General features: G+C 49.3%; 1 protein-coding gene across 12 annotated transcripts in view; it reads right to left on the bottom strand.

Moving 5' to 3' along the window:
• Positions 1–25682, bottom strand: part of SRGAP2 (SLIT-ROBO Rho GTPase activating protein 2) — a 279254-nt gene that overhangs the window by 11941 nt on the left and 241631 nt on the right. For all 12 annotated transcript variants that reach the window (XR_002335789.1, XM_021063302.1, XM_021063294.1 and 9 more), the window contains exons 15-19: positions 21309–21386; positions 20219–20353; positions 17505–17610; positions 6226–6450; positions 1837–1916 (exon numbers count right to left, since the gene is read on the bottom strand). Coding sequence is in view for 11 of the 12 variants with exons in the window: in XM_021063302.1 (XP_020918961.1) it covers positions 1837–1916; positions 6226–6450; positions 17505–17610; positions 20219–20353; positions 21309–21386 (624 nt within the window). In the remaining variant the exon portion in view is untranslated. The remainder of the gene's footprint in view (positions 1–1836; positions 1917–6225; positions 6451–17504; positions 17611–20218; positions 20354–21308; positions 21387–25682) is intronic.

Here is a 25682-nt window from a genome sequence, read left to right as displayed (position 1 = left end):
AATAAGTCATGGATGATCTGTGAAGTGGGCGATTTCCACACAGTCCGTGCAAACCCCTGAAACAGCACTTATATACCCTTCCCTGCCTTTGTTCATGCTGTTCCCTCCCCCTGGAATCCCTCTCTCTCTCACCTGCCTGAGGAAACACACTGAATCATAACTCAAACGTCACCGGCTTTCTATAGCAACTTCCTTGGTGTTGCCGTCCCTCTTTACGCCAACCCCATTCCTGAACCTGCCGTCCCAAACTTGTAACCCTGAGTTCCTTCTTGACTATAAAACAATTCCATTCATGTGGAATACTTATCATGTTGCATTTTAAGTAATTTATTCACGTTATCCATTCCCCCTACTAGAACACGAGCTTTTAGTCTCTGTAAAGAAAGAATAACTTGCCCGACCAACTTTCCAAGGAGTAAAATATGGAAATATATTTTGGGGCTAACACATGGAAAAATGCACATGGAAGTGATCTTAAAAATTCAAAGGGATGTGCAAAAGCAATGCAGTGTTACTTTTGTGTGTGCTTCCGTTTCCTCATCTATGAAACCAATAGTAGTGCCTTTTTCATGAAGTTGGCATGAGGAGTCCATAAAGAACAATTTGAAAAAGTGCTCAGAACTGTCCAGGCCTGGATTAAATGCTGCGTATGTGTCAGCCGTGGTTATTATGGTTGTTGCCTGCTCTGGTCTACAGGTAGAGGTCAGAGAGCAAAAAGAAGGCTCTCGGACATCAGGAACCTGAGGTTAAAGTCAGATATTCTGAGTGGAGAGAAAAGTCTGCTTACGAAGGAGACTCATGCCTAGACCACTGAGGTGGTAGGTCTGCTCCTGAACGGGCAGCCCTGCAGACTTCATTACAGGAGACCTGTCTAAATACTGCGATTTCAGTTCTGTACAGCCTTGGGTTTGTCACTCGATCCTCCAGGCCTCAGTTCCCTCAACTATAAAATAGCATCTCGATCTATTCTACTAGGGATGAAGACAGAAGACACACAAAGTCTCTGGCAACACCTAATGCGAATTTGCCCCTCTTGCAGTGTGGCACATTGTCATCTTGATCCATCTGACCTCAGGAGCCACATAAGCAGTCCTAATTCTTTCTTTCTCCCCCCCGCCTCCGCCGCCCCTTTCAAAGCTGGCCTAGGATTGCAGACGTCTCAGCAAGGCAGGGAGCGGGGAACGCTCTGCAGACTCTGCCATTTCGTTCTCGTGCCCAGAAAATTCTGAGGCCCCTTGTCAGCTGCTGAGACTTCCAAGTGATCCGGGAATGGAGGTGCAGGAGTGCTGGAAGGAGGGGGAATGTGCTGGCTGGACGGACCCTAATAAATCATGGGCACCGCCGAGGCCCTCGGACGACAGCTGTGCATTCCAGCTCTGAGGCACGGCCGCCAGGCCGTGCAGCGCATGTCTGGGTTTTGGAAAGGGTCAATTTTTCCAGTCGGCAGGCGTGAGGGCATGTGGTTCCTGTGTCCTGATTCCCACCCCCATCTGGCTTGCTTCTGCCAGCTTCTTGGCCCCCAGTTTCACTATTCCCTGGGGCTCCCTGATTTTCAAGTGAGCTCTCCTGCACCTGGGTCTCCAGCTACCTGGCCGGCATCTGGGCTGTGACAGGGGACTGATGCTGGCCACATGACACCAGGATCTGGGAGGTGGGCGAATGGCAGGGAGTTGGGGAGAGAAGATTGAAGGGCTAAGGTCCCGCTCTTTACTTCTGGTTTTTAACACAGAGACTGTGCTGTCTGAGTCGTGGGCTGTCTCTGCAGGAAAGGGAAGGTATGAAGGCGGGAGGCAGCTTATATACAGTATATACCACCCCTCCTCTCGGGCCTCGTACCATCATCGCTTGTGTGGTGCTCTGCGGTCACGTCCTGGGTGGAGTCTTCAGCCGAGGTAGTCTCACCGTGAGGGCTGTCACTGCAACAGAAGCAAGAGAAGCCACAGACCTGGGACCTCAACATTGGCTCACCAACATTCTTGTATTTCTCATTCATAAGGCTTCCTTGGAGCAAGGGCTTGAGATCGATCCTAGGGCTCTCGAGATCCTGATCACACACTACAGACAGATGCTCAGAATGAAAAAGAAGGTGCCTGGGGTTCTCCAGGCCAGCTCTTGCTACAAAAACTACTTGAGACTACGTAGGACGTACAACATCTTCTGACAAAGGGAATCCCATGGGACCTTGTAAATCTTTTGAAAAATACAGAACAACTCAACTCCTCAAGGACTGTTTCTCTAGGTGAATTAGTTCCTGGAGGGAGGGTGGTGGAAGAGAAACACTGGGCTTTCAAAACAAACTGGATCTTTCAAAAACCAGCCACATGACCCCAGGCAATGACTTAATCTCTTTAATTTTTTTTAAAAAAATTTAATTTTCTTTAGGGCCGCAGGTGCAGCAATATGGAAGTTCCCAGGAGAGGGTCTGAATCGGAGTGGAAGCTGCCGGACTACACCACAGCTGAAGCAATGACCTACACCACAGCTCACCGCCAGGCTGATCCTTAACCCACTGAACGAGGCCAGGGATCGAACCTGCATCCTCAAGGACACTAGTCGGGTTCATTTCTGCTGAGCCACAATGGGAACTCCAACGTCATCTCTTTAGGCCTCAGCTACCTAAACTATACACTGAAGATAATGGTCTATCTTATCTCACAGGGTTGTGTGAAGATGCAGTGACACAGGAGGGGACTGACCAATGGCAAGTGCTTTCCTTCTTTCTCATTGTGCTGAAGGCCTCTGGCTGCTGTGTGGGTCAGTCTGTATAACTGGTGAGAAAGTGGGAGGCAAGTCTCGAAATGAGTGGAAAACAAGAGCAGGGGAAGAAAAGCCTGCTGTAGGCTGGACTCTGCAAGAGGCTGGGGATGGGAGCTGGGTTTAAGATCTTCACAAAATTCATGGAGGCTAAAATCATCCATGGGTCTGTGGTGGAGAATTGAGAATGGGCAGGGTTCCTAGAAAAATCATTTCTGGAGTTCCCGTCGTGGTGCGGCGGAAACGAATCCGACTAGGAACCATGAGGTTGCGGGTTCAATCCCTGGCCTCGTTCAGTGGGTTAAGGATCTGGTGTGGCCATGAGCTGTGGTGTAGGTCGAAGACGTGGCTTGGATCTGGCGTTGCTGTGGCTGTGGTGTAGGCCTGCAGGAACGGCTCAGATTAGACCCCTAGCTTGGTTCCCTCCATATGCTGCAGGTGCGGCTCTAAAAAGACAAAAACCAAAAGCCAAAAAGAAAAAGAAAAAAAAGTCATTTCTCAACCTGATACTCCTGGACTTCAGAGTGTGGGGTCGCCAGGAAGTTCTCACTTCCTGAAATGTAGAGAGAACCCTCGTTCATTTCTAAAGTTTCTTCCTCTGGCAGTAGGTACTAATAAGCGAGCCTCTGCGAGCCTTTCCAGGCAGTTCTCTGGAAGCATCTCGCCACCCCCCTCCTTCGCCCCATGTTCTGACTTCCGTTTCTGCCTTTGAGCCTACAGCCTCTCCCTCCTCATGGGATGGGTCCTTCAGTCCTAGAAAGTTCCTCAAAGAACTCATGCTCTATGAAGCAAGTCAGCTCCAAGGAGGCTCTCCAGGCTCCAGAGAATATTATGGGAAAACATCAGCAGGGATTTCTCTTTATTGAAAAATGTGGGCACACTATTTCTGGGCCTAAAAGTCCTCTGATGAGTTTGGTGACATTCTGGAAACCCTCAGGGCCCCAGGGGTGCGCAGGGCAAAGGCTCGTTTTTCCCCAGGCCTCTGAGTTCATTTATGTGGCCGTCCACTAAGGCAGCAGCTCTCAAACTCCAGAGAGCCCTGGGTGGCCTGATAAAAACAGACTGCTCGCCCCCAGAATCTCTGATTCACCGGGTCTGAGCGGAGTCAGAGCACCTGCTTTCCTAACTGGTCCATGTGATGCAAAGCGCTGTTGGTCCGGAGACCCCACTTTGCAAACCACTGCCCTAAAGTAAAAGCAAGACGATGCTCTATCAGGTCCTTTCCAGCCCTGAAGCCCTATGCTTCTCTCACTCCAGCTTTGCCCCCAGGCCCACTGACACCTGTGGTCCCAGAAGCAGCCCAGCGTGCCACTCTGCAGGCTGTCCCGGAAAACCCGGTTCTGGTTTCAGGGCTGGTAATTGTGGTGCAGTGGGGATGCGGGGAGGCTAAAAGCATCCTTTTTCCTGGCTCTTCTGGTCTCGTGGCCAATTTTCGCGATCCCTGGGCCCTGGCTACCCCTTTGCTAGTCTTCCCTCCCCTCCTCCATCTGTCTTAACTCGCTTTGCCAGCAACTTCTCTCTCTCCCAAAGGAGCTTTCTGAGTGTCTGTGAACCCAGTGGTCAGATGGTCCCTCCTACCCAAGGTCATTAACTCTCACTCCTAGGGTGCTTCTGGCCTCCCACCCAGGCTATGGTAGCAACATCTCCTGAGTAATCTTTTTTTTTAGATCTTTTGTCTTTTTAGGGCTGTGCCTAGAGCATATGGAGGTTCCCAGGCTAGAGGTCGAATTGGAGCTATGGCTGCCGGCCTACGCCAGAGCCACAGCAATGCCAGATCCGAGCCGTGTCTGTGACCTACACCACAGCTCACGGCAACACCGGATCCTCAATCTACTGAGCGAGGCCAGGGATCGAACCCGCAACCTCATGGGTCCTAGTTGGATTCATTTCTGCTGCGCCACAATGGGAACTCCACCATCTCCTGACTAATCTTGTGGTTTTCCCAGAAGCTCCTAATAAACATTAGACACACAACTGATACCGGGGCTAGAAGACGACCCTGGAGAAACTGGGGGGGGGGGGGAGGTGCCCGCCCATCTGTGCCTGTTGAGCCGTCCCGGCCAGGGCTGTGTCCTGGAACCAGTCCAGAGCCTGCAGCGGTTGCATATATGAAAAGGGAGGTCAAACAGGAATCAGGAACACTCTTCCACATTCCAATCCTTCAAGGCACAGGCACCAAGGCAGCTCCCTGGATGCAGCCCACCAGCCAGTAGGCGGAGCCCTGAACCACCGCCCCCCCAGTGCCCTGCAGCCATCTGTCAGTGATCAGAAGCCTGCCCTCCTAGTGGCGAGCCTGGGTTTCTCCAGCTCGGCCCCAGATGCTGCAACGGGCAGGCCAGTGGAGGAGACTGAACCCAGCGATGTCACGGGTGTTTTTATGTTTATCGTCTCATGGGAAGCGCTTTCCTCATGCTTTGGGTCGGAGGCTTTTTCTGTGGGAATCAGGGAGAAGCATGGACCGACTTGGCCTCTAATTAAGTACGCAACCTCCCCTGTCTGCCCCACCTCAGTCTATAGCAATGGGGCTGGCCGAATTGGTTCCAGATGTTGAATTCAGATGGAATCCGATTGGGGATGGCTTATGCTTTCAGCCCAGGCTGACACACTGTTCAGGGGAAGAGGGGAGGAGAGGAGGAGGTATGGATGTTTGGGAGTAAGAGAGGCAGTTGTCTTTGTGTCCCGTGGAAAGATGACCCTGTACGTGGCACACTGGGGACAGTGTGGGGCAGTGGGTGGTGCCCTATACTGAGAGTCAAGGGGTCAGGGCTGGAATCCCCACCACTGGGGTGGCCTCAACGATTGTCCCTGGCTTCCCTGAACTGCAGCGACTTGATCTGTAGAATGGAAATAGTGATTCGTTCTTTGTCTCATCAAAAGGTCTAATAAAGATGTGCTCTAGGGATTCTTTTTACTCCTGTTCCCAGCCAAGCCACGAAAGTGGGGAGAACTGGCCCTTACCTGCCTCCAATGGACCTTACCCCTCTTTCTTGTCACAGGTGTCTGAGATCATGAGGAAATCATCATTGTGCAGACTCTTAGTCGGGAAATCATGCCTCACATCTGAACTCTTCCCGATAAGAAAGAAACTCCCTGGGACGCAGGACTGTGGCTCTCACACGAGCCAGCTCAGCGCAGGAGCCTGACCGTCGCTGCTGCCTGGTGAACGGCAACTTCGATACAAACTTCCTTTCCCGGAGATTACTAAGGTTCCTGTTATTGTCATCATCCTCTTTCAGTACGCCGCCCCCCGCCCCAGAACTCCCCTGTCAAAAAGGGAGGTGGCTTGAAGTGGCATTTGCTCTGTAGGCTGGGACCAGGTGGGGCACCTGCCTGCAGTAACCCCAGAGCTGGGCAGCTCGGAGTGGGCGGCAGGGAGGAGCTGGGTGTTTCCCTGGGTCTCGCCTGGCCATCTGGCCCCCATGCCTGGGTGTGTGGGTGACGCCATCTCTCCTCCAGCCCCGAGCCCCCTACCAGTAATCCTCCGTGCTCCCTCCTCTGCTGTAGACGGGGCCCTCCAGCTCCCTGGGGTTGGGGAAGACGTTCTCATGCTGGATGATGATGGTTTTGATCAGCTCGTTCACGTGGGCTTGGCAGGACACCTGGTCGTGGCCCTCAGGCACCGACATCAGCGAGGGCCCGAAGCAGATGGCGAGGTTGTAGGGGTCCATCATGTTCTCTTCACTGAACTGGGATAAACTGGAGGAGGAGGGAAAGGGGGCAAGCTGAGGAGCATGCGCACAAAAGCCCAGTGATCACAACTACAGCGGGCACCGCGGCAGCATGAACAGAAGGGCCACAAATGGCCACCTGCTTTTCTGGGCGTCAGAGCCCTTCCAGAAAAGTTCATGGGCGGGGGGGCGGGGGGAGAGAAGAGAATGACCGCCAGGACAGTCGCTCAGGAGCCCAGGAAAGGCAAAGCGGCGGTCCCTCCCTGCAGGTCTCACCTGTCTTGTTTCTCTAGCTCCCTGTTCAAATCTCCTTAGCCCCCACGCCCCCGATTCCCACCCACATCTGAGACCTTCTCCACCAAATCCCCCCCTGCTTGGAGGACATGCCACTCGGCAGACTGGATACGCTCCCACAGACCAACCCGCTGGGCTGACAGAGCAGACGGAGCTCCTTGGGCTGCCCTGGTAATGACACGGTCAGGAGACCCGGCTGTTGTGCGTGGTGTGCCTTCTTGCATAGCAAAATGATCCAATTATTAGGGCTATTCCATTCTAAGCTCTAGACTTATTTTAAAAAATAGCCAGATGACGAGCTTTTGTATTCCATCAAGCCCGTGAATTTCTTTCTGGGACAGCTCACGCAATTGTTTTCCATTTCCATAATAGCCTCCTCTACTCTTAGGTTCAGGATTTATTCAGAAAAAGGTCAGCATGCAATTCAGCTTCTGCTCAGGTTTCCCCTGGATGCAGCCTGAGTTCCTTCTTGGGTGTTTTATCCCAGGAACTCCCCACTTGCAGCCAGAAGCTGCTCTAGCCATCTCTCCAACCCTGGCCAAGGACCCGAGCAAGCCCTTCTGTGATGAGTCCCCGCTGGTCTGTCTGGCCAGGCACTGAAGGCAGGGCTAGCTCTGGATACAGCCCCGCCCCCAACAGTCTGCAGAACGGTGAGCTCTGCCAAGGGCTTCTGCCTCCCTTAGGGGCATCTGGACGGGATTCTGACAGATCTTAAAAGGAGACCAAAGCCCTCTCATGCTGAACCAGAGGCCAGGGACTCAGCTGTCTTCATCTGCATAGCTGTTCTTCAGAATTGGGCAGAGTTTATTTCTAGTGTATCCAGCATCCAGACTCAAATGACTAAGCTGATCTCTCTCTAACTCAAGGATTCTCTCTTCTAATAAAGATTCAGATATGTCCCCAGTCCTCCTTAGAGAATCACTGCAAAACAGAGGAGCTAAGCAATTGCCATGGCTGAGAATCCCTGCTCTCTTGGATTGAGTCAAATGCAGGGAGGATCGCAACGAGGGGTGAGTGATAGATCTCAGTGGCTGGACTGCTTCATAGGAGGTCTTAATGATTTAATTTTCAAAGTCCTTTCTGACTTAAAAGAGAGCAGAGATTCAGAAAAGGCAGGAAGACGTTTTCCAACCTACTTCTTGGTCAAATTAAAACCTGGAGAGAGAGAAGCGAGAAAATTACCTTGGTAACCTCAACAGGGGCAGCGAAGGCGTGAGAAACCAAAAGGCTAGAGTTGTAGCTCTTCCCAGACTGGGCTGGTGCTGGTGTCACAGAGGGACAAGGGGGAAGGCCTGTTTCTTTAGTGTGATCTGACAATGTTTTGGTGACATGGAAGGGAACCAGCAATTTCTAGGAAGCCTGGTGACCAAAGGGAAATAATCTCCAGCTCTGAGTGTCCCAGGCTAAGCTCTGTGAGATGGGGAATCTTGTCCAGGCTTCCAAGGCAACAGACTGCTCAACTCCTAGGTGGCTGCAATGACCAGGGGCCAGAGAGGACATGACCCTGTGGAGTGGAGTCCACTTTTCATGGGTCCAGGTCCATTTCTTACTCCCTGTAAAATACAGGCCAAGAGCCTTCTCTCTCTACCCTTCTGCAGTGGGAATACCTCAGTTTAGGAACTAAAGCCATGATTCTTAACTATTTAAGGGACACAGGCTCCTTCAAGACTTTGACAAAAACTAAAGCGTCTCTCCCCAGAGAAATGCATATATTGAGCATATAACAAACGCACACAATTTTGTGTATAATATAATGCACACAATTTTGTGTATAATATAATGACACTAATAATCCTTATAGACTCTGCAGTCTGTACCTAGTATAAGACCTCAAACAATGCTTTTTTTTACTTTTAAAGAAATATTGGAGTTCCTGTTGTGGTGCAGCAGAAACGAATCTGACTAGTATCCATGAGGATGTGGGCTCAATCCCTGGCCTTGAGCAGTGGGTTAAGGATCCGTCGCTGCCATGAGCTGTGGTGTAGGTTGCAGATGTGGCTTGGATCCCGAGGTGCTATGGCTGTGGTGTAGGCCGGCAGCTACAGCTCTGATTCAACCCCTAGCCTGGGAACCTCCATACGCCGTGGGTGTGGCTCTAAAAAGCAAAATACCGGAGTTCCTGTCGTGGCGCAGTGGTTAACGAATCTGACTAGGAACCATGAGGTTGCAGGTTCGGTCCCTGCCCTTGCTCAGTGGGTTAACGATCCAGCGTTGCCGTGAGCTGTGGTGTAGGTTGCAGATGTGGCTTGGAACCTGCGTTGCTGTGGCTCTGGCGTAGGCCGGCAGCTACAGCTCCGATTGGACCCCTAGCCTGGGAACCTCCATATGCCGAGGGAGCGGCCCAAGAAATGGCAAAAAAAAAAAAAGACAAAAAATAAATAAATAAAAAAAATAAAAAGCAAAAAACAAACTAACCACGTACAAAAAAAAAAAAGGGGGAGATATCTAAAGTGAGTAACACTGGCAACAGCTCCCTCTTTTTTTTTTTTTTTTTTTTGTCTTTTTGCCATTTCTTGGGCCACTCCCAAGGCACCTGGAGGTTCCCAGGCTAGGGGTTCAATCGGAGCTGTAGCCGCTGGCAACACGGGATCCGAGCTGCGTCTGCAACCTACACCACAGCTCATGGCAACGCCAGATCCTTAACCCACTGAGCGAGGGCAGGGATGGAACCCGCAACCTCATGGTTCCTAGTAGGATTTGTTAACCACTGAACCACGATGGGAACTTTTTTTTTTTTAAGCTCTCTCTTTTAAAAATTGTTTTTTGGTATTGACTTCTCTACACGCCATCTCCTCTAAGGGCTCTATCCCTTTAGTTCCTGTCCATTGCACGAGGAAAGTCCTAATTGCTCTGACCGAAGCCATCCTCTTCTGCGCATCTTAAAATAGTTCGATGCAGTGGTTAGGAACACAGACTTTTTGGGGGGGAATGAGAAAATCAGGATCGGTGTGGGAAACTTGTTTTTTCATCATGTACTTTCTGGACTTTTTACTTATTAATGATGCACATTTGTATCTTTGATGACATTTTAAAAGATAAAACAAAATACCCCAAAGATGTTAGTGTCCAGCAGCCCTGCTTTTGAGTCCCAGCTCCATGGCTTACCAGGGCTACCATTTTGTTCTAATTCTCTAGTATCTTCAGTGTAAAAATGGGGGCAGTGATGGGCCGTTGTGAAGATTCAATGAAGCAATAGATGCAAAGCACTTAGCACTGTGCCCGGCACATAGGTGATGATCAATGTATATATTTTCTGTCATTTTAATGTCCTGTGTGCCTCCGGACACAGGACTCTGGAGTCCAGTCAGGGAATGGAAAGAGGGCTGGCGATGTTTGGCAGTCACTGATTTCCAGGAGTCTGCCCATCTTCTCCTGGCAGGCATTATCTAACATGCTGAGGGCTTTGCATCCCTGCATCAAAAGCTTAAATCCTCAGGGAGAGCAGGAAGCTCTGAACAGACTGCTTTACACATATGACATTTCACTTAAAAACCTTCAACTTTACAGGCCCCAGAGGTTTGATGTGGCAACAACCCATAGACCACAGGTAAGATATTATGCATCAGGGTTGATTTGGGGTTTGAAAGGGATGAAGAGAAATTGTATTCTTCACCATGGCCCCAGGTGAAATGTGGGGTTGAGAATCTGTAAATCCATGGCTTAACGGATTTCCTCAAAACATTCCTTTTTTAATTTATTTTGTTTTTTAGGGCTGCACCTGCGGCATATGGAGGTTCCCAGGCTAGGGGTCGAATTGGAGCTACAGCTGCCTGCCTACACCACAGCCACAGGATCCGAGCCACTTTTTCGACCGACACCACAGCTCACGGCCACGCCAGATCCTTAACCCACTGAGCGAGGCCAGGGATTGAACCTGCAACCTCATGGTTCCTAGTCGGATTCTCTTCCGCTGCGCCACGACGGGAACTCCCCAAAACATTCCTTAAGAGGTAAGAAGTGGAAGGGGATTCTGGCTGACTCTTCCTGATGATCCTTCAAAGGCATTCCCTCATCCTCCTGGCCTACAAGGCCACCCGCCCCCATCCTCTATGCTCCCCGCATCTATCAACCCGCTTGCCTTCCTCCTAAGTGGTGAATCCCACCTTCTCCCACCCCCTGGAGAATATCACTCCAACACTTAACCTTACTCTCTCCATCATCAGTTCTTCTCTACTGGGTCATCCCCACCAGCACACAAATGTGCAATAATACCACCCATCTTAAAAATGAAGTTCTCTCTTAACCCATATCCACACCAAAATTACTGTCCCATTCTCTTCTCCTCCAACCCCCCTTTTTTTTGTCTTTTTTTATACAGCTGCAGGTATGGCATATGGAAGTTCCCAGGCTAGGGGTTGAATCAGAGCTGTAGCTGCCGGCCTACGCCACAGCCACAGCAATGAGAAGTCCAAGCCGTGTCTGCAACCTACACCACAGCTCACAGCAATGCCGGATCCTTAACCCACTGAGCAAGGCAGGGATCGGACCCGCATCCTCATGGATACTAGTCGGGTTCGTTACTGCTGAGACATGACAGGAACTCCTCTTCTCTCCTTTGTAATAAAATTCTTTGAGGGCTGTCTGTACCTGCTGACCCTGATTTTCTGCTTCTTCTTCACCCCTTCTGTTATGGATTAAATTTGTCTGCCGCTCATCTCATTCATTTGTTGAAGCCCTTACCCTAAGAATGAGTGTATTAGGAGAAAGGGCCTTTAAGGAGATAATTAAGGTTAAATGAGGTTATAAGGCTGGGACCTAAACCCTACAGGACTGGCGTCCTTAGAAGAAGAGGAAAAGAGACCAGTGCTCTCTCTCCAAGTGTGTGCCCAGAAGAAAGGCCATGTGAGGATGCAGCGAGGTGGCCGTCCATCATCCAAGGAGAGAGGTGTCCCCAGAAACCAACCCTGCTGCCACCTCGATCTTGGACTCCTAGACCGAAGAACTGAGAGAAAACAAATTTCTGTTGTTTAAGCCACCTTGTCTGTGGTATTGTGTTATGGCAGCCTCGGCAGACTCGCACCTTCTCTCTTTCTCCTCCCTGTCTTTTTTTTGCGTGTGTGTGCCTGCATCATGCATAAGTTCCCCGGCCAGGGATCTAACCAGAGCCAGAGCGGTGACAATACTGAGTCCTTAACTGCTAGGCCACCAGGGAACTCCCCCCCACCCCCCACCCCCGCAACATGGTAAAATACATGCACCAGAAATTTACCATTTTAATCATTTTCTTTTCTTTTCTTTCTTTCTTTCTTTCTTTCTTTCTTTCTTTCTTTCTTTCTTTCTTTCTTTCTTTCTTTCTTTCTTTCTTTCTTTCTTTTTTTGTGTGTCTTTTTGCCTGTTCTAGGGCTGCTCCCGCAGCATATGGAGGTTCCCAGGCTAGGGGTCGAAACAGAGCTGTAGCTGCTGACCTACACCACAGCCACAGCAACGCAGGATCTGAGCCGCATCTGCAACCTACACCACAGCTCACGGCAATGCCAGACCCTTAACCCACGGGGCGAGGCCAGGGATCGAACCCACAACCTCATGGTTCCTAGTTGGATTCGTTAACCACTGCGCCATGATGGAAACTCCCATTTTAACCATTTTCAAGTGCACGATTCAGCAGCACTTAGCTGACTACTGTCCCACTGTACAGATCTACTGCATTTTGCTTATCCATCGTCGGCACCCCTTCTAGCTTGAACTGATCCCATCAGGATTTGCCCCCTTCCTCTCCAGCAAGACAACACTCCTCAAGGCCAGGGAGATCCATGTTGCTGATCCAGGCCTTTCCTTAGTTGACCCTTCATCGTATGACATCGGTTATCATACTCCTTCGTGAAATACTTTTTTTTTTCTTTTATGGCCACACCTGTGGCATGTGGAAGTTCCTGGGCCACGGGTTGAATTGGAGCTGCAACTGCAGGTCTACACCACAGCCACAGCAACATAGGTTCCGAGCCATGACTGTGAACTACACTGCAGCTTGCAGCAACGCTGGACCCTTAACCCACTGTACAAGGCCAGGGATCAAACCCACATCCTCATGGATACTAGGCAGGTTCGTTTCCATTGAGCCACCATGGGAACTCTCCTCTTTGAAATACTTTATGTGGCTTCTGGAACACTGTCTCAGTCCTTCTCTCACACCACCACCCACTGCCACCTGCTCTGGGAGGTGTCCCTGAGCACTGCATATTAAAGAGCAACCCCCCACGCCCACCCCTCACACTCTTCAGTCCCCTAAACTGCTTTAATTTTCTTCACAGCCCTGAGCCTCTAACATATGACATGTGTACTTATTACTTTTGCCTGTCTTCTGCCAATTCTATGTGCTATGTAGGCTCCATGAGGGCAGAGACCTTGGCCGTTTGGTGTCATCTTCGATAGCCAGAAACTAAAACAAGGTCAAGCACACGGTAAATGCTTAATAAATACATGTTCAATAAATACATGAATACATGCATGAGCATCTGCGAGTCTCTAAGATAATCTGGCCAAAATTCTACTGGTCCATTTGCAAATAGAAATTAAAACCCTCCTTGTGAACGTCTGAAGAGAGCAGTGCAGACAGAATCTTTGCAAACCAGGAGGCACCTGAGATGGTGAGGTTTAAAGGAAGGACTCAGCTTTTCTGGAAAACAGTGGGGCGTCTTAACCATGAGAGAAGCACCACTCAGTCCCTCTTTTAGATTATGAAGCAATATGTGAGGACGTAGAGCGATGCTTCTTGGACTTGCATGTGCCTATGACTCACCAGGGGACGTGGTCAAAATACAGATTCTGATTCATAGGTCATTGGGGGTGGGGTGGGGGAGGGGCTGAGAGTCGGCATTTCTAACACTTTCCTAAAAGATGTGGATGCCGCTGGTCTGTGGACCACCCTTGATTAGCAAGAGACTTTTAGTATTTTAGACGGTATTGTCTGACATCTGAAGAAATCAGGTTTCAAAAGGCAAGCAGCAGAGCCAGCTGTAGTGAGGGGGCAAACACTTGGTTGTGGGGCAAACACCCACTGGGGAGTCAGATGCTGCGGCAGGCAGTCTCTACAATGAACCCCCCGGTCCTGTCTGCTGGTAATCACGCCCTTGTGCGGTTCTCTCCCTTTGGGGGTGGGCTAGATTGAGTGACTCACTTCTAGTGAATGGAATATGCCAGAAGTGCTAGGATGTCACTTCTGCGATGAGGTTCCAAGGACCGGCTGCTGTCTTTCTCGGGTGCTTTCTCACTCTGCTGCTTGGTTGCCAGCTGCCATGTCACAAGCAGCTCTATGGTGAGGCCTATGTGGTGAGGAACTGACGGAGGCCTCTGGCCAAAAGCCAGCCAAGAAAGGAGGTCCTCAGAGCAACAACCAGCAGGAAACTGAATTCTGCCAACACCACGTAAGCGAGCTTGGAAACAGATCCTTTCCCAGTTGAGCCTTCAGAAGAGCCCACAGCCCTGCTCCCAATACACTCACTGCAACCTCATGAAACCTGGAGCCAGAGGTCCCCCAGCTAAGGTGCACCTAGATTCCTCATGCACAGAAACTGTGACATACTAATAAACGCTTATTGTTCTAAGTTGCTAAGTTTTAAGGTCATTTATTACATAGCAATTGATAATCAATGCAGATGCTAAAAAAATATAATGTTACTAATTAACAAGGCCTGCTGGACAGGTAGATACCCAAGGTTCATACAGTGGATTGGATACTAGCTCTAAAGATATGTAGGAACCTGGTCAGGTCCACGCAACATAGTGCACCAAATAAGGAGTATACATATATATATGAGTTTTGGGGGTTCCTTGAGATGGAGGATGTACAACCCCCCAAAAGATCATGGCCAGAAATAAAGTTCACACATCCTCAGGACCTATAACAACAAAGGGGAAGGGTCCTAAAAGTCTGGGCCCAGCCCGAGTCTTCACAAAGAGCTACCTACCAACTCTGCCTACACCTTCCTGCAAGTGCATACTTATCACCTGTCACCTTCCCATGCAGGCAGGTAGTCTTCCCTATCCCCTGTGTCCTGCACCCCACTGATTATTCTAGGAAACACTGTGGTTATCAATGCTGCATCTTTTCAATGACATACTTTGATAGCAAGTTCATCTTTTTTTTTTAACCAGAAGAAAAAAGTAAAACAAAAGTCATCATTTGGATTGGTGCGCTTTCCCACCAATTTGATAGTGGCCACGATCTCAGCTCTTATGATGCCTGCTCTGTTGTCTCCTCCCACCCCTCCACTCAGCAGGAAGGAAACATGGGGAAGAGAACGAGGCCACTGTGCTTATTTATGAACATGGTCTCCCCAGGACCTGTCTGCTCTCCTGCCTGGTTACCCAGGACCATCAGGCTCCTCGATTGTGGGGAGCAGACTAGGCTCTTTGAAGGCAGATATTGATCCATGAGGGTAGACAAGGCTTGGTGGCTTCGGGGTGACCAAATGAGAGTCATTACCAAAGTTTCTATCTCTGGGCAGCATGTGAGTGAGTCATAAGGGGCTCTCAACCAAAGGCAGTCGTGGTGCTTATTCAGGGCTTGGCTGATGAATGGTGCAGGCATAGCCACGTGGAGGCAGCACGCTGCAGGGCCGGGACCCTCTGTCGCTCTGCGGGGCCAGCCACAGGGCTAGAGGATGGTCTGGTGGCCCCAGAAAGGTCTCAGGTGGGGGCTGCTAACTCAGATGCTTTTAGGGTAGGTCGAGGCTCCTGAGATGGCCTCTGAATTTGTACTTCTTTGAATTAGAGACCAGTCCACTAGGAAGACTCTTCATTTTCACAAAGATATGAGCTAAAACACCCTAGTCCCTTGATTTATTTATCGTTTTCCCTTTTTTAAATAGATTTGTGGGTCTGGAGAAATGTTCCTCCACTATATTAAAAACTACAAAGCATGAGTGATGATAATAGCAGCTGAATTCAGCCTTGACACTGGGGAGTGCTGAGGAAACCTGGGGACCGAAATGGGGAGCCCTGACCACCTCACCTAGGCAGCAGCCCTTCTTCCACAGGGAACTGCAGCCACATGGGCGTGCAAATCCCATACTGCCAAAACTAGGGATTTTTTTTTTTCCTTGCTTTTTAGGGCTGCACCCGTCATATGGAAGTTCCCAGGCTAGGGGTCGAATCAGAGCTACAGCTGCTGGACTATGCCACAGCTACAGCAATGTCAGATCCAAGCTGCATCTGCGACCTACACCACAGCTCACGGCAATGCCAGATCCTTCCAGGCCAGGGATCAAACCCGAAACCTCATGGTTCCTAGTTGGATTTGTTTCCACTGCACCATGATGGGAACTCCAGGATTTTTTTTTTTTTTCCGAGAGAAACTAAAAAGTGAGTTTTTTTTTTTTTAAAGAAAGTAAAACCTCCCAATATTCAAAGGTTTCAGTGTTTCTAAGACAGTGGACTTAAAGGGAAGATATCTATGAACATTACCTGGCCATTTATAAACTGTAGGCTAGGCTACTGCAGGAGATGCTGCAGTGAAAATAATGGGGACAGACAGAGGTGCTAAAGGGAGAAGCACTGCAGGTTCTGGCCTGTTGTCTTTGCTGTCCCGTGGGGACCCCCATGTCTGCCCTGGGCGAGGACACACCGCTTAGCCAGGGAGAAATGCCTGTGGTCCTCAGACCCCTCTTCAAGCTACACTCACGCCCTGGCTGATCAGCTACCATCAGTACTGGAGGACTCCACACGGATCCTCCGCCCCATGTTTCTCTGAGCATCTGATTCCTATGATCAGCTGCCCACTTACGATCTCTACCTGGAGGGCAGAAAGGTTCCCCAAGTTAACACATCCGCATCGGCATCTCGTCCTGATTCCCTCCCTCACACCTTGTCTTCCCAGCTCCATAAACGGCATCACGACTTCTCCGCTGCTCATGCCAAAAATTCAGAACTCCTCTCTTTCCTTCCATGCTACGTCCTCCCCATCAGCAGGGCCCGTCGAAGCTCCGTTCCAAATAGATCCCAGACCTGACCGCATCCAGCACCCTGTATCATTACAGCCCCAGTCTAAGGTCTAAGCCACACCAGGCCCAGCCAAGACCGTCCAATAACCTCCGGTGAGGTGTTCCTGCTTCTCTCCACATTCCTCTATAGTACTTGTCCCACAAAGCAGCTGGCGGGTTTTTAAAAATACCTAAAAAAAAATCACCTGTTGTATAGCACTGGGAACTCTATCCAGTCACTTATGATGGAGCTTGATGGGGGATAATGTGAGAAAAAGAATGTGTATAGGTATGGGTGACTGGGTCACGTTGCTGTACGATAGAAAATCGACAGAACGCTGTAAACCGCTATAATGGAAAAAAATAAAAATCATGTAAAAAAAAAATCAGATTACAACTCTCTTCTGCTTACAACTTTCCCAAGGCTTCTTCAGATCCAAATGCATCGCTGCCATGACTTTCGGGGCTTGGTGGCCTTGATGGTCCCTGGACTCTTTCCTTCACTTCATTTAGGCGGCTGCTCGGTCACGTCCCCCCAGAGAGGGCTTTGCTGCCCACCCCTCTGCAGAGTCTCTCCCTCTTTCGCTCCTGCCCCCAATCCCTTAACTTATATTTTATTTTTCTTCTAAGCACTTATTGCTACCTGACGAGTCTATTATGGTCTGTGTGCTCTGCTGGAACATGAGCCGCGTGGTATCCAGGCTTTTGTCTCATTTCACAATATATTCTTACATCCGACAACCATGCCCAGCACGTAGCAGGTGTTCAGTAAGTATCTGTTGTGCTGGATGAATCAACAGAGGTCCCTACATCAACGTCCCACGGCCGAAGCCAAGGCCTGACCCGGTGGCTCCCTGGGCCATCTACTCACTGATTGAGGAAGGCAAAGAGGTATCTCATGATAATCAGAGTGGTTTTGGGCAGGACCAGGAGGACCTTCCGGATGTGTAGAGCTCTCTCCTGCAGGTTGTCCATGGCTGAAAGAAGAAAGCTGTGTGTTATCCTCCACGGTGACTGCGATCCCAGGGAGTAGGGGGGTCAGAGAGCCCTGCGTAGCAGCAGGTGCATCCCAGAGGGCAGCCAGGTCAAGTCCACCTAATGAGCTCCATCGCCGTGGCGCCCTGGGCGGGCCCATGGGGGCTCCAGGTACTTCACCGAGGGCGGACATAAGGTTATGTGCTCCTCGGGCCCAGAGGGGTTGGTGATAATCCCCCCGGCATCTACCACCCTTTTATTACGGCCTCCCAGACGAGGAGCTGGCCGGAATCATGGTGACCGATGGACACCCAGTCTTGCAGGGTTGCTGTGTGGGGAGGGGGCGGGGCTGTGCAGGTCCTATGCTGCCTGTACCTCACCTCACCCTGGGGATAAGTCTGGCTTATCTCCCCATCCCTTATCTGCAGTGGGGATGAGGAGAATGTGGCCAGAGCTCCTGTGTAAGCAAGGATATCTAAGGAGAAAATCGGAGAACTTTCCTGATTCTTGTGCTGTGGACAGATTAATTCCAGGTATGGCCCCAGGCCTGTGCCTCCCTCAGGGCCAGCCTCCCCACTTGCACAGTGTAGCAGGTGGATATTGTCATTTTCTACTAAGCCTTTACGTGAAAAAGAAATGGGAGGTACTGGATCAGGAGCACCTCTCAAGGGGAGGGTTGGGCAGTCAGTCAAGGTCTCTTGCACTGTCTTGACAACCCCCGTGCACTTAGGACGCTCCACCTAGGCCCAGTCCTGGAAAAAGACACGGACGCACGAAGCATGCATAGAGTCAGGCACCCACAGAACTCATTTCCACCAGGACTCCCACAAATAGTGGGTAAACCAGTAAACAAGAGAGCGAGCCTCCTGAGTGCTCTGAGCCTCTCTCTCAGAATAACAGAGATGGGGAGTTCCCACTGTGCCTCAGTGGTAATGAACTCAACTAGTATTCATAAGGATGCAGGTTCGATCCCTGGCCTCATTTAGTGGGTAAAGGATCCGGCATTGCCGTGAGCTGTGGTATAGGTCACAGATGTGGCTTTGATCTGGCATTGCTGTGGCTGTGGCTGGCAGCTATAGCTCTGATTCAGCCCCTAGCCGGGGAACCTCCATATGCTGCAGGTGCAGCCCTAAAAAGCAAAAAAAAAAAAAAAAAAAGGAATACTGAGATGGACAGTGCTCAGGGCATATAAGGAATCAAACTGGAAACTCGGGGGACATGAAGACCTGGCTGATCTGGGAAGAAAAGCTTTTCTTCATTTCAAAGGCATTGCCTCCTCCAGCCTCTGAAGCCAGCATTTCAATGGGGTCCGCTTCCAGGATGACTTAATGTTATAGTCCAAGTTTCTGTGGACAGCAAACGAGCGGGTGTCCCAGTGTAAAGAGCTAAACAAAATGGCCAGAATTAGCTTTCCGAGACCCAAATTTTGGAGGAAGAGGCAGAGCATCTCTAAGGTAATCCACTTTATCTAAAGAGTAAGTAGAGACTGTCTTTCTCTGGGAAAAGATCCTATTTGGAATGTGCAGAGAGGGCTTTTATTCCTGGAAGAACACATATTAACACATCTAGCAGGTAAACCATGCCATATTTAAAGCAACACGTAGGAAATGTGTGTAACACTTATATATTCTCCTTTTGGATCATGAAAAGCACAAATACTAATATATAAGCTTCCAGAAGCTAAAAAGGACTGTGTCTTACATATGGACATAAATGCAGCTGACTGAAGAAAGATAAGACCTAGCAAAGCAAATGCGTTTAAGGGGGATTAGAAAGAAAAAAAGCAGAGTTCCCGTCATGGCTCAGTGGTTAACGAATCCGACTAGGAATCATGAGGTTGTGGGTTCGATCCCTGGCCTCGCTCAGTGGGTTAAGGATCCAGCATTGCCCTGAGCTGTGGTGTAGGTCACAGATTCGGCTTCAGATCCTGAGTTGCTGTGGCTATGGTGTAGGCCGGTGACTACAGCTCCGATTAGGCCCCTAGCCTGGGAACCTCCACATGCTGCGGTTGCGGCCCTAGAAGAGACAAAAAAAAGAAAGAAAGAAAGGAAAAAAGCCATGAGTTCTGACTGGTGGTCCAGACTCTTCCTGAAAAGTCACTTTCTCATCGCCTGGTATGGGTGAGAGCAAGGACGAGAACCTCACTGAGGACAAGGAAAAAAGGAAGACATTACTGGAGAGCTTATGAGAATAAAAGAGCCTGTGGAAATTACTTTTTTTTATCATTAACTTGGGATCTTTATTCTTGATGATTTTGTCATAAACTTATCCTAAGTTTGGTTACGCAAACTCTCATCTGGCTATGAGAACTCATTGAAATTTGCTAAAGGAACTACGATGACAAAATTATAGAGTTGGGACAAACCCCCATGAAACAACACACCTTTTTGTAAAATTGTCAGGTGTCCATTCCAATAACCCACAAGATAGGGCCAAATGCCTATTCATAATCCCACCATTCCAAAACGAGTAGTGATGGCCAGAAACTTTTAATGGGGTGGGAAACGGAATAAAATATAGTGCTGATCAATACAGGTTTAACCGTACAGTAGAGCCCGTGGAAATTGCTCATCTGTTGCTACGAGGTGCTCTGGCCAGGATGACACTTACTGACACAGGCCATGAGGTCATGGAAGATGTCCTTGGGGAAGAGAGGGTGTTCCAGCCCCCGGAAGTAGAGCTTCAGGACACCAGCGATGGAATCCATGTCATGGTCATTCTGGTCCCCAGCCAGGGGGTCCTCTCCTGTGGACAAGCAACCCCCCGCAAAAAAGAGTGAGAGAAGTAAAAACACATAAGATGGAGCAGAGGTAGTGGGGAAGGAGTGGCCTCTTTAACTCTTTATCACAGTCCATCAGCTCTCTGCCCAGCATGGTGGCCATGAGTAGAGCAACCAGGGACTAGATAAAGCAATGACTGTTCAGGCTCAGGGGCCCTGGGGTCAGAGGAGGGGCACAAGAGTCCACTAACATAAACTTGCTTGTGCCAGTCTAGCTGTGGGACATTCCCAGTGGGCTGGGGATGGAACACTGCCACTGGTTCTCTCACAAGCATCATGGAGCCAGGCTGGGATTGAGCACCTAGGGGAGGGAAATGAGGCCGGGGAGGCCAGCCCCTCCGACTAGGTCCCACGCCTCTCTGCCCACCATGAAGGACATACACTTATAGGAGAACAATCACACTGGGGATCCCTATGGAAAATTTCATATCAGATGTAATTAGATTTAATGATAGGACCAGCCTCAAATTGAAACCATATATATCCATCACAGCCACGGAAACTGCCAAAGCTTGCCCATTACCTTAATAGCCCACAAGATAATACATGGGCTTATGATGAGCAGGTGCACTCGCCCTGCCACCGAGGGTTGTGGACACAGCCATAAATGGCCCAGATGTCAGAGTTAACTTGGGTTTGCGCAGATCATCCGCAGGAGAGAGGCAGCAGGAATGGGGCTGAGAAGGAGGACATTGGCATGGGCCCTGGCCTCTCCCTGCATATCTAGGGTTTGGGGTGTGTGGGTGTGTGTGGTGGTGGTGGTGGTAGTGATGGGGTATCTACAAGAGAGAAGATGCTGGGCTAAAGAGGAAGCAAGATGGCTTGCTAATAACCTCTGGGTACCTCTGGAGGGTGAGGCTGGAGCCAGTATCCCAGGGGGCTGGCAAATATTTGGTCTTCCTGTTAAGGCTGTTTGCTCACCTCTCTCAAAGGCGTTTTTGATGTCATTCACTTCCACCTGGGATCCTGACACCCGGAAAATTCCCTCATGCTGCAGTCCTAGAAAGACAGGGAGAAGGGATCAAGGAGGCAGAAAAGCAAACTCGTGACCACAGCTCCAAGCTCAGCTGAATGTCTACCTCTCCCAGCCAGTGTGTACTTAAGCATCCTGTCTCTTCAGTCTGGGGGCGGGGGGGGGGGAGCCCGTTCAGGGACGGTGGGAAAGTCACTAGAATGAACACTGGCCTAAAGCAAGCACTGAGCCAGAGACGTAAGGAAAGAGATGCCTACACCACTCCCGATTCTGCAAGGCAGTTTCCTTCCCGGCCTCTTTCTCTCCAGCTGCAATGGGGGAAGTGACTCCTGGTACTCTCTCATCCCCCAGGATCAAGGATGCGATCCAGGAGCCTGGCAGGCAAGCCGTCAGACACCATTGGAGTTTCATAAGCTCTGAGAACCTAATTAGTGCTTTCAATGTTCCAACATTGTTCAGCTATTCTAGGGACCATGCTTCCACTGCTTACAAAAAAGAGAGGACATGAACAGACAGGTGATCAGTCACCAGAGAGTATTGTCAGGCATGGTACTAGCCACTGGCTCTTGACTATAGCTTGACTCTAAAGGCAAATATGCCTGAATGCCACCCTAGGAAAATGTGCATGAAATCTCTGTCTTTTTGAATTTTGTTAGAATAAAAACAATAGTAGAAAACTAACACATGCGTGGCGCGGTGACTGCTCACGTGCTTACAGCCATGTGAGACAGGTTACTGGCCAGCCCGTTCTCTAGGTGAGGGGATTGGTAGGTGATGACCAGCCTTAGGTGATGTAGGTGACAAGAACCAGAGCCGGCACCCAAACCCAGGCCTCCTGGCTGCAATCATGTACTCATTCCCCAACGCCAGGCTTGTGGGGACTCCTGGAGGGAACGTGCCGAGAGGGAGGGATCCCATTTGTCAGTTTAAATGCGGATTTGGTTACCAAAAGCACCACACGCCCAACTCCAAACTGGGAGGGATCCAGGCAGCATGTGCCCGGGGGCCTGACTGAATTAGCATCTTTCATCATATCAGGCCTGCCCAGTTTTCCTCAAGAGCCCTGTGGCTCAATCTTGGGGATTTGATCAGAGTCTCTCCAACATGGCACAATTCATCGAAAATTTTGAATTTCAAACAAACTTCCTTTTTGAATAAACAAAAGAAAAAAAAAAAGCTACATTTTGCCCACTGTGTTAGGACTCCTCTCTTGGTGACCCGATTCTATCAGTTGACTTTTTTTTTTTTTTTTGTCTTTTTGCCATTTCTTGGGCCGCTCCTGCAGCATATGGAGGTTCCCAGGCTAGGGGTCTAGTCAGAGCTGCAGCCACCGGCCCACGTCTGCAACCTACACCACAGCTCACGGCAACGCCGGAGCGTCAACCCAATGAGCAAGGGCAGGGACCGAACCCGCAACCTCATGGTTCCTAGTCAGATTCGTTAACCACTGCGCCACGAAGGGAACTCCTATCAGTTGACTTTTGAAGTAAACCACACAGGCCAGGACTGAAGCCTGAATCCAACTGAAGCAATGGTAAGAAGCAGGGGGAATTTAACTGCCTGGCTTGTAATGAGACTTAAGTTGTCTGTTCCTCTAAGGAAATCTCCAGAATATTCCTCACAGAATGGCAGGCAATGTTAAGACGCCAGTGGAACAGCACCAGCTTAGCTACCAATGGGATTTTAACAGCCAGATCATGTCATATCAACACAGCCATGTAAACAGCAAGGTTCTGATAGGAATAGTCACATACTCAGTGACTTGCAGAAAACACAGTATAATATGAGGAAACGTCATCTCAGGGACCAGCCTACCCAGTGTCTTTGCTGGAGCCAACAGCTTGCTGAGAGAGGCTCATCTGGGTCCTTTTTGGTAGCTTGTGCACCAAGGACAAGCTGCTCTAGACCCTGGGCCCAGGACAGGAAGAAATCAGAGGAGAGCTTACTAGAAATCAGGCAGCAGGCCTGAGATCCCTTTCTGCCTGGTTTCTGTTTCCCCTTGAGAATCTATGCTTTAGAAGGCCCAACAAATATTCTTGCTCAATAGCCAGACTCTGTAGAGTGTCTAATCTGATGATTCTGAAAATAGGAGCATTAATAAGTGATCAATTTCTAGAAAGTGAAAGGGAAAAGTGGCTGACTTTTTTTATTTTTATTGTTTGTCTTTTTGTCTTTTTAGGGCCATACCCGCGGCATGTGGAGGTCCCCAAGCTAGGGGCTGAACAGGAGCTGCAGCCGCCAGCCTACGCCACAGCCACAGCAACACCAGATCTGAGCTGCGTCTATGACCTACACCACAGCTCACAGCAACGCCAGATGCTTAACCCACTGAGCAAGGCCAGGGATCAAACCCGAAACTTCATGGTTCCTAGTCGGACTCGTCTCCCCTGTGCCACGATGGGAACTCCTGACTTTTTATTATAATGCAGGTAAGAGCTCACATAACCAAGCTGACACATCCATGACCTTTCTCATTCTTCCTTAGTGCACACCCACATCAAAGTATACAGCCAATCGGACTTGGCCAAGTTATTTGGAAATGGCACAAAACCTGCCATTGTGGGATGGATTCAACTGTTGCCATGAGTTGCTCTCCTGGAGGATTCTTGAAATGATGGCACCGCCCCCTGTTCACGTGACTCATGAAAAGGGTGGGTGGGGGTTTTGCATCCTGAGTCTCAGTTGTTCCTCACTTCCCTTCTCTTCCTTTAAGTCTTCCCCCATCATCCCTATGTGCTGGTTACAGAAGAGCCTCAGCTTTCTGGTCTACCTCCCATACCCCATCTATCTCTCAGGGAAAATGAAGATAGCAAGGATGTTGTAAATTCTGGCCACAGACCTTTTAGGGGCTGACAAAGGTTATGGACACCATCCCCATTAAATGTACATATACAAACATTTTATCCATCATCTTCAAGGAGTTCAGGAATACCCTGAGTCCCTATTTGGGGAAAAAGTTCAATGTAATTGAACAAAAATTTTGGGAACAGCGACTATCTACTGAGCTTTTATTTTCCCTTCTTAAAATCAACAATACAGGAGTTCCTGTGGTGGCGCAGTGGTTAACGAATCCAACTAGGAACCATGAGGTTGCGGGTTCGATCCCTGCCCTTGCTCAGTGGGTTAACGATCCGGCGTTGCCGTGAGCTGTGGTGTAGGTCGCAGACTCGGCTCGGATCCCGCGCTGCTGTGGCTCCGGCGTAGGCCAGCGGCTATAGCTGCGATTCGACCCCTAGCCTGGGAACCTCCATATGCCACAGGAGCAGCCCAAGAAATGGCAAAAAGACAAAAGACAAAAAACAAACCCAAAAACAACAACAACAACAAAAATCAACAATACATTTCCTTCCTAAATCCTGCAACACATATAAAATGGCTTCAGAATTGTGAGCTCACAACCCTGTGATAAAAAAATTATGTACCTCATTTGCGTGGGTTTTTTTGGTGTTAGACTTACAGAGTATCATCAAAAATACTGTTTTCCAAAGACTCTTGGATTATTTTCTTCCTCATTTCCTCAGTGGCTATGTTATTCACTTGTAATTCAGTTATGTTTAGTTGTTACTGTTAGTATTCCTTTTGGGGTTTTACCCACATCCTTGTTTTATGTATCTGTTTATTTATCTTTTGAGTATGGGAACACCAGTGTCGTTTTAAAAGTCAAAATTACACAAAAGGCAAACAGAGAAAAGACACTCCTCTCTATTTCCCATTCCCCTATTCTTTTTCACCCTTTCCCGTCCGTGTAGATAACCAATCAAACATTAGTTTCCAGATTCATCCTGCCTGTCAAAGTGAGAACACACATGTATCATCTTACATCTTCTTCTTTCTTACACAAAAGGCAGGATGCTACCAGATACTCTTTAGTATTTTGCTTTTTTCCACTTGATAATATAGCCTGGAAATCTCTTCATGTCATTTCATGGAGATCTTCCTCATTCTTTTTCTATGGCTGCGCAGTCTTCCAGGGTGTGCTTATACTATAGTTTATTCATCTATTCTTTTATGTATGGTATTTAGGTTACTTTCTTTTGTTTTTTGGTCTTTTTAGGGCCGTACCCGTGGCATATGGAGGGTCCCAGGCTAGGGGTCTAATCAGAGCTGTAGCTGCTGGCCACAGCCACAGACACAGCAAGGCCAGATCTGAGCCATGTCTGCGACCTACACCACAGCTCATGGCAACGCCGGATCCTTAACCCACTGAGCGAGGCCAGGGATGGAATCTGCAATCTCATGGTTCCTAGTCAGATTCTTTTCTGCTGCGCCAAGATGGGAACTCCAGGTTACTTTCAATATTTTGCAACTGAAAATGATGCTGT

This window comes from Sus scrofa, chromosome 9, assembly GCF_000003025.6.
Source record: "Sus scrofa isolate TJ Tabasco breed Duroc chromosome 9, Sscrofa11.1, whole genome shotgun sequence".
NCBI classification, from domain to species: domain Eukaryota; kingdom Metazoa; phylum Chordata; class Mammalia; order Artiodactyla; family Suidae; genus Sus; species Sus scrofa.
This window is presented reverse-complemented; position numbering and strand designations above follow the sequence as displayed.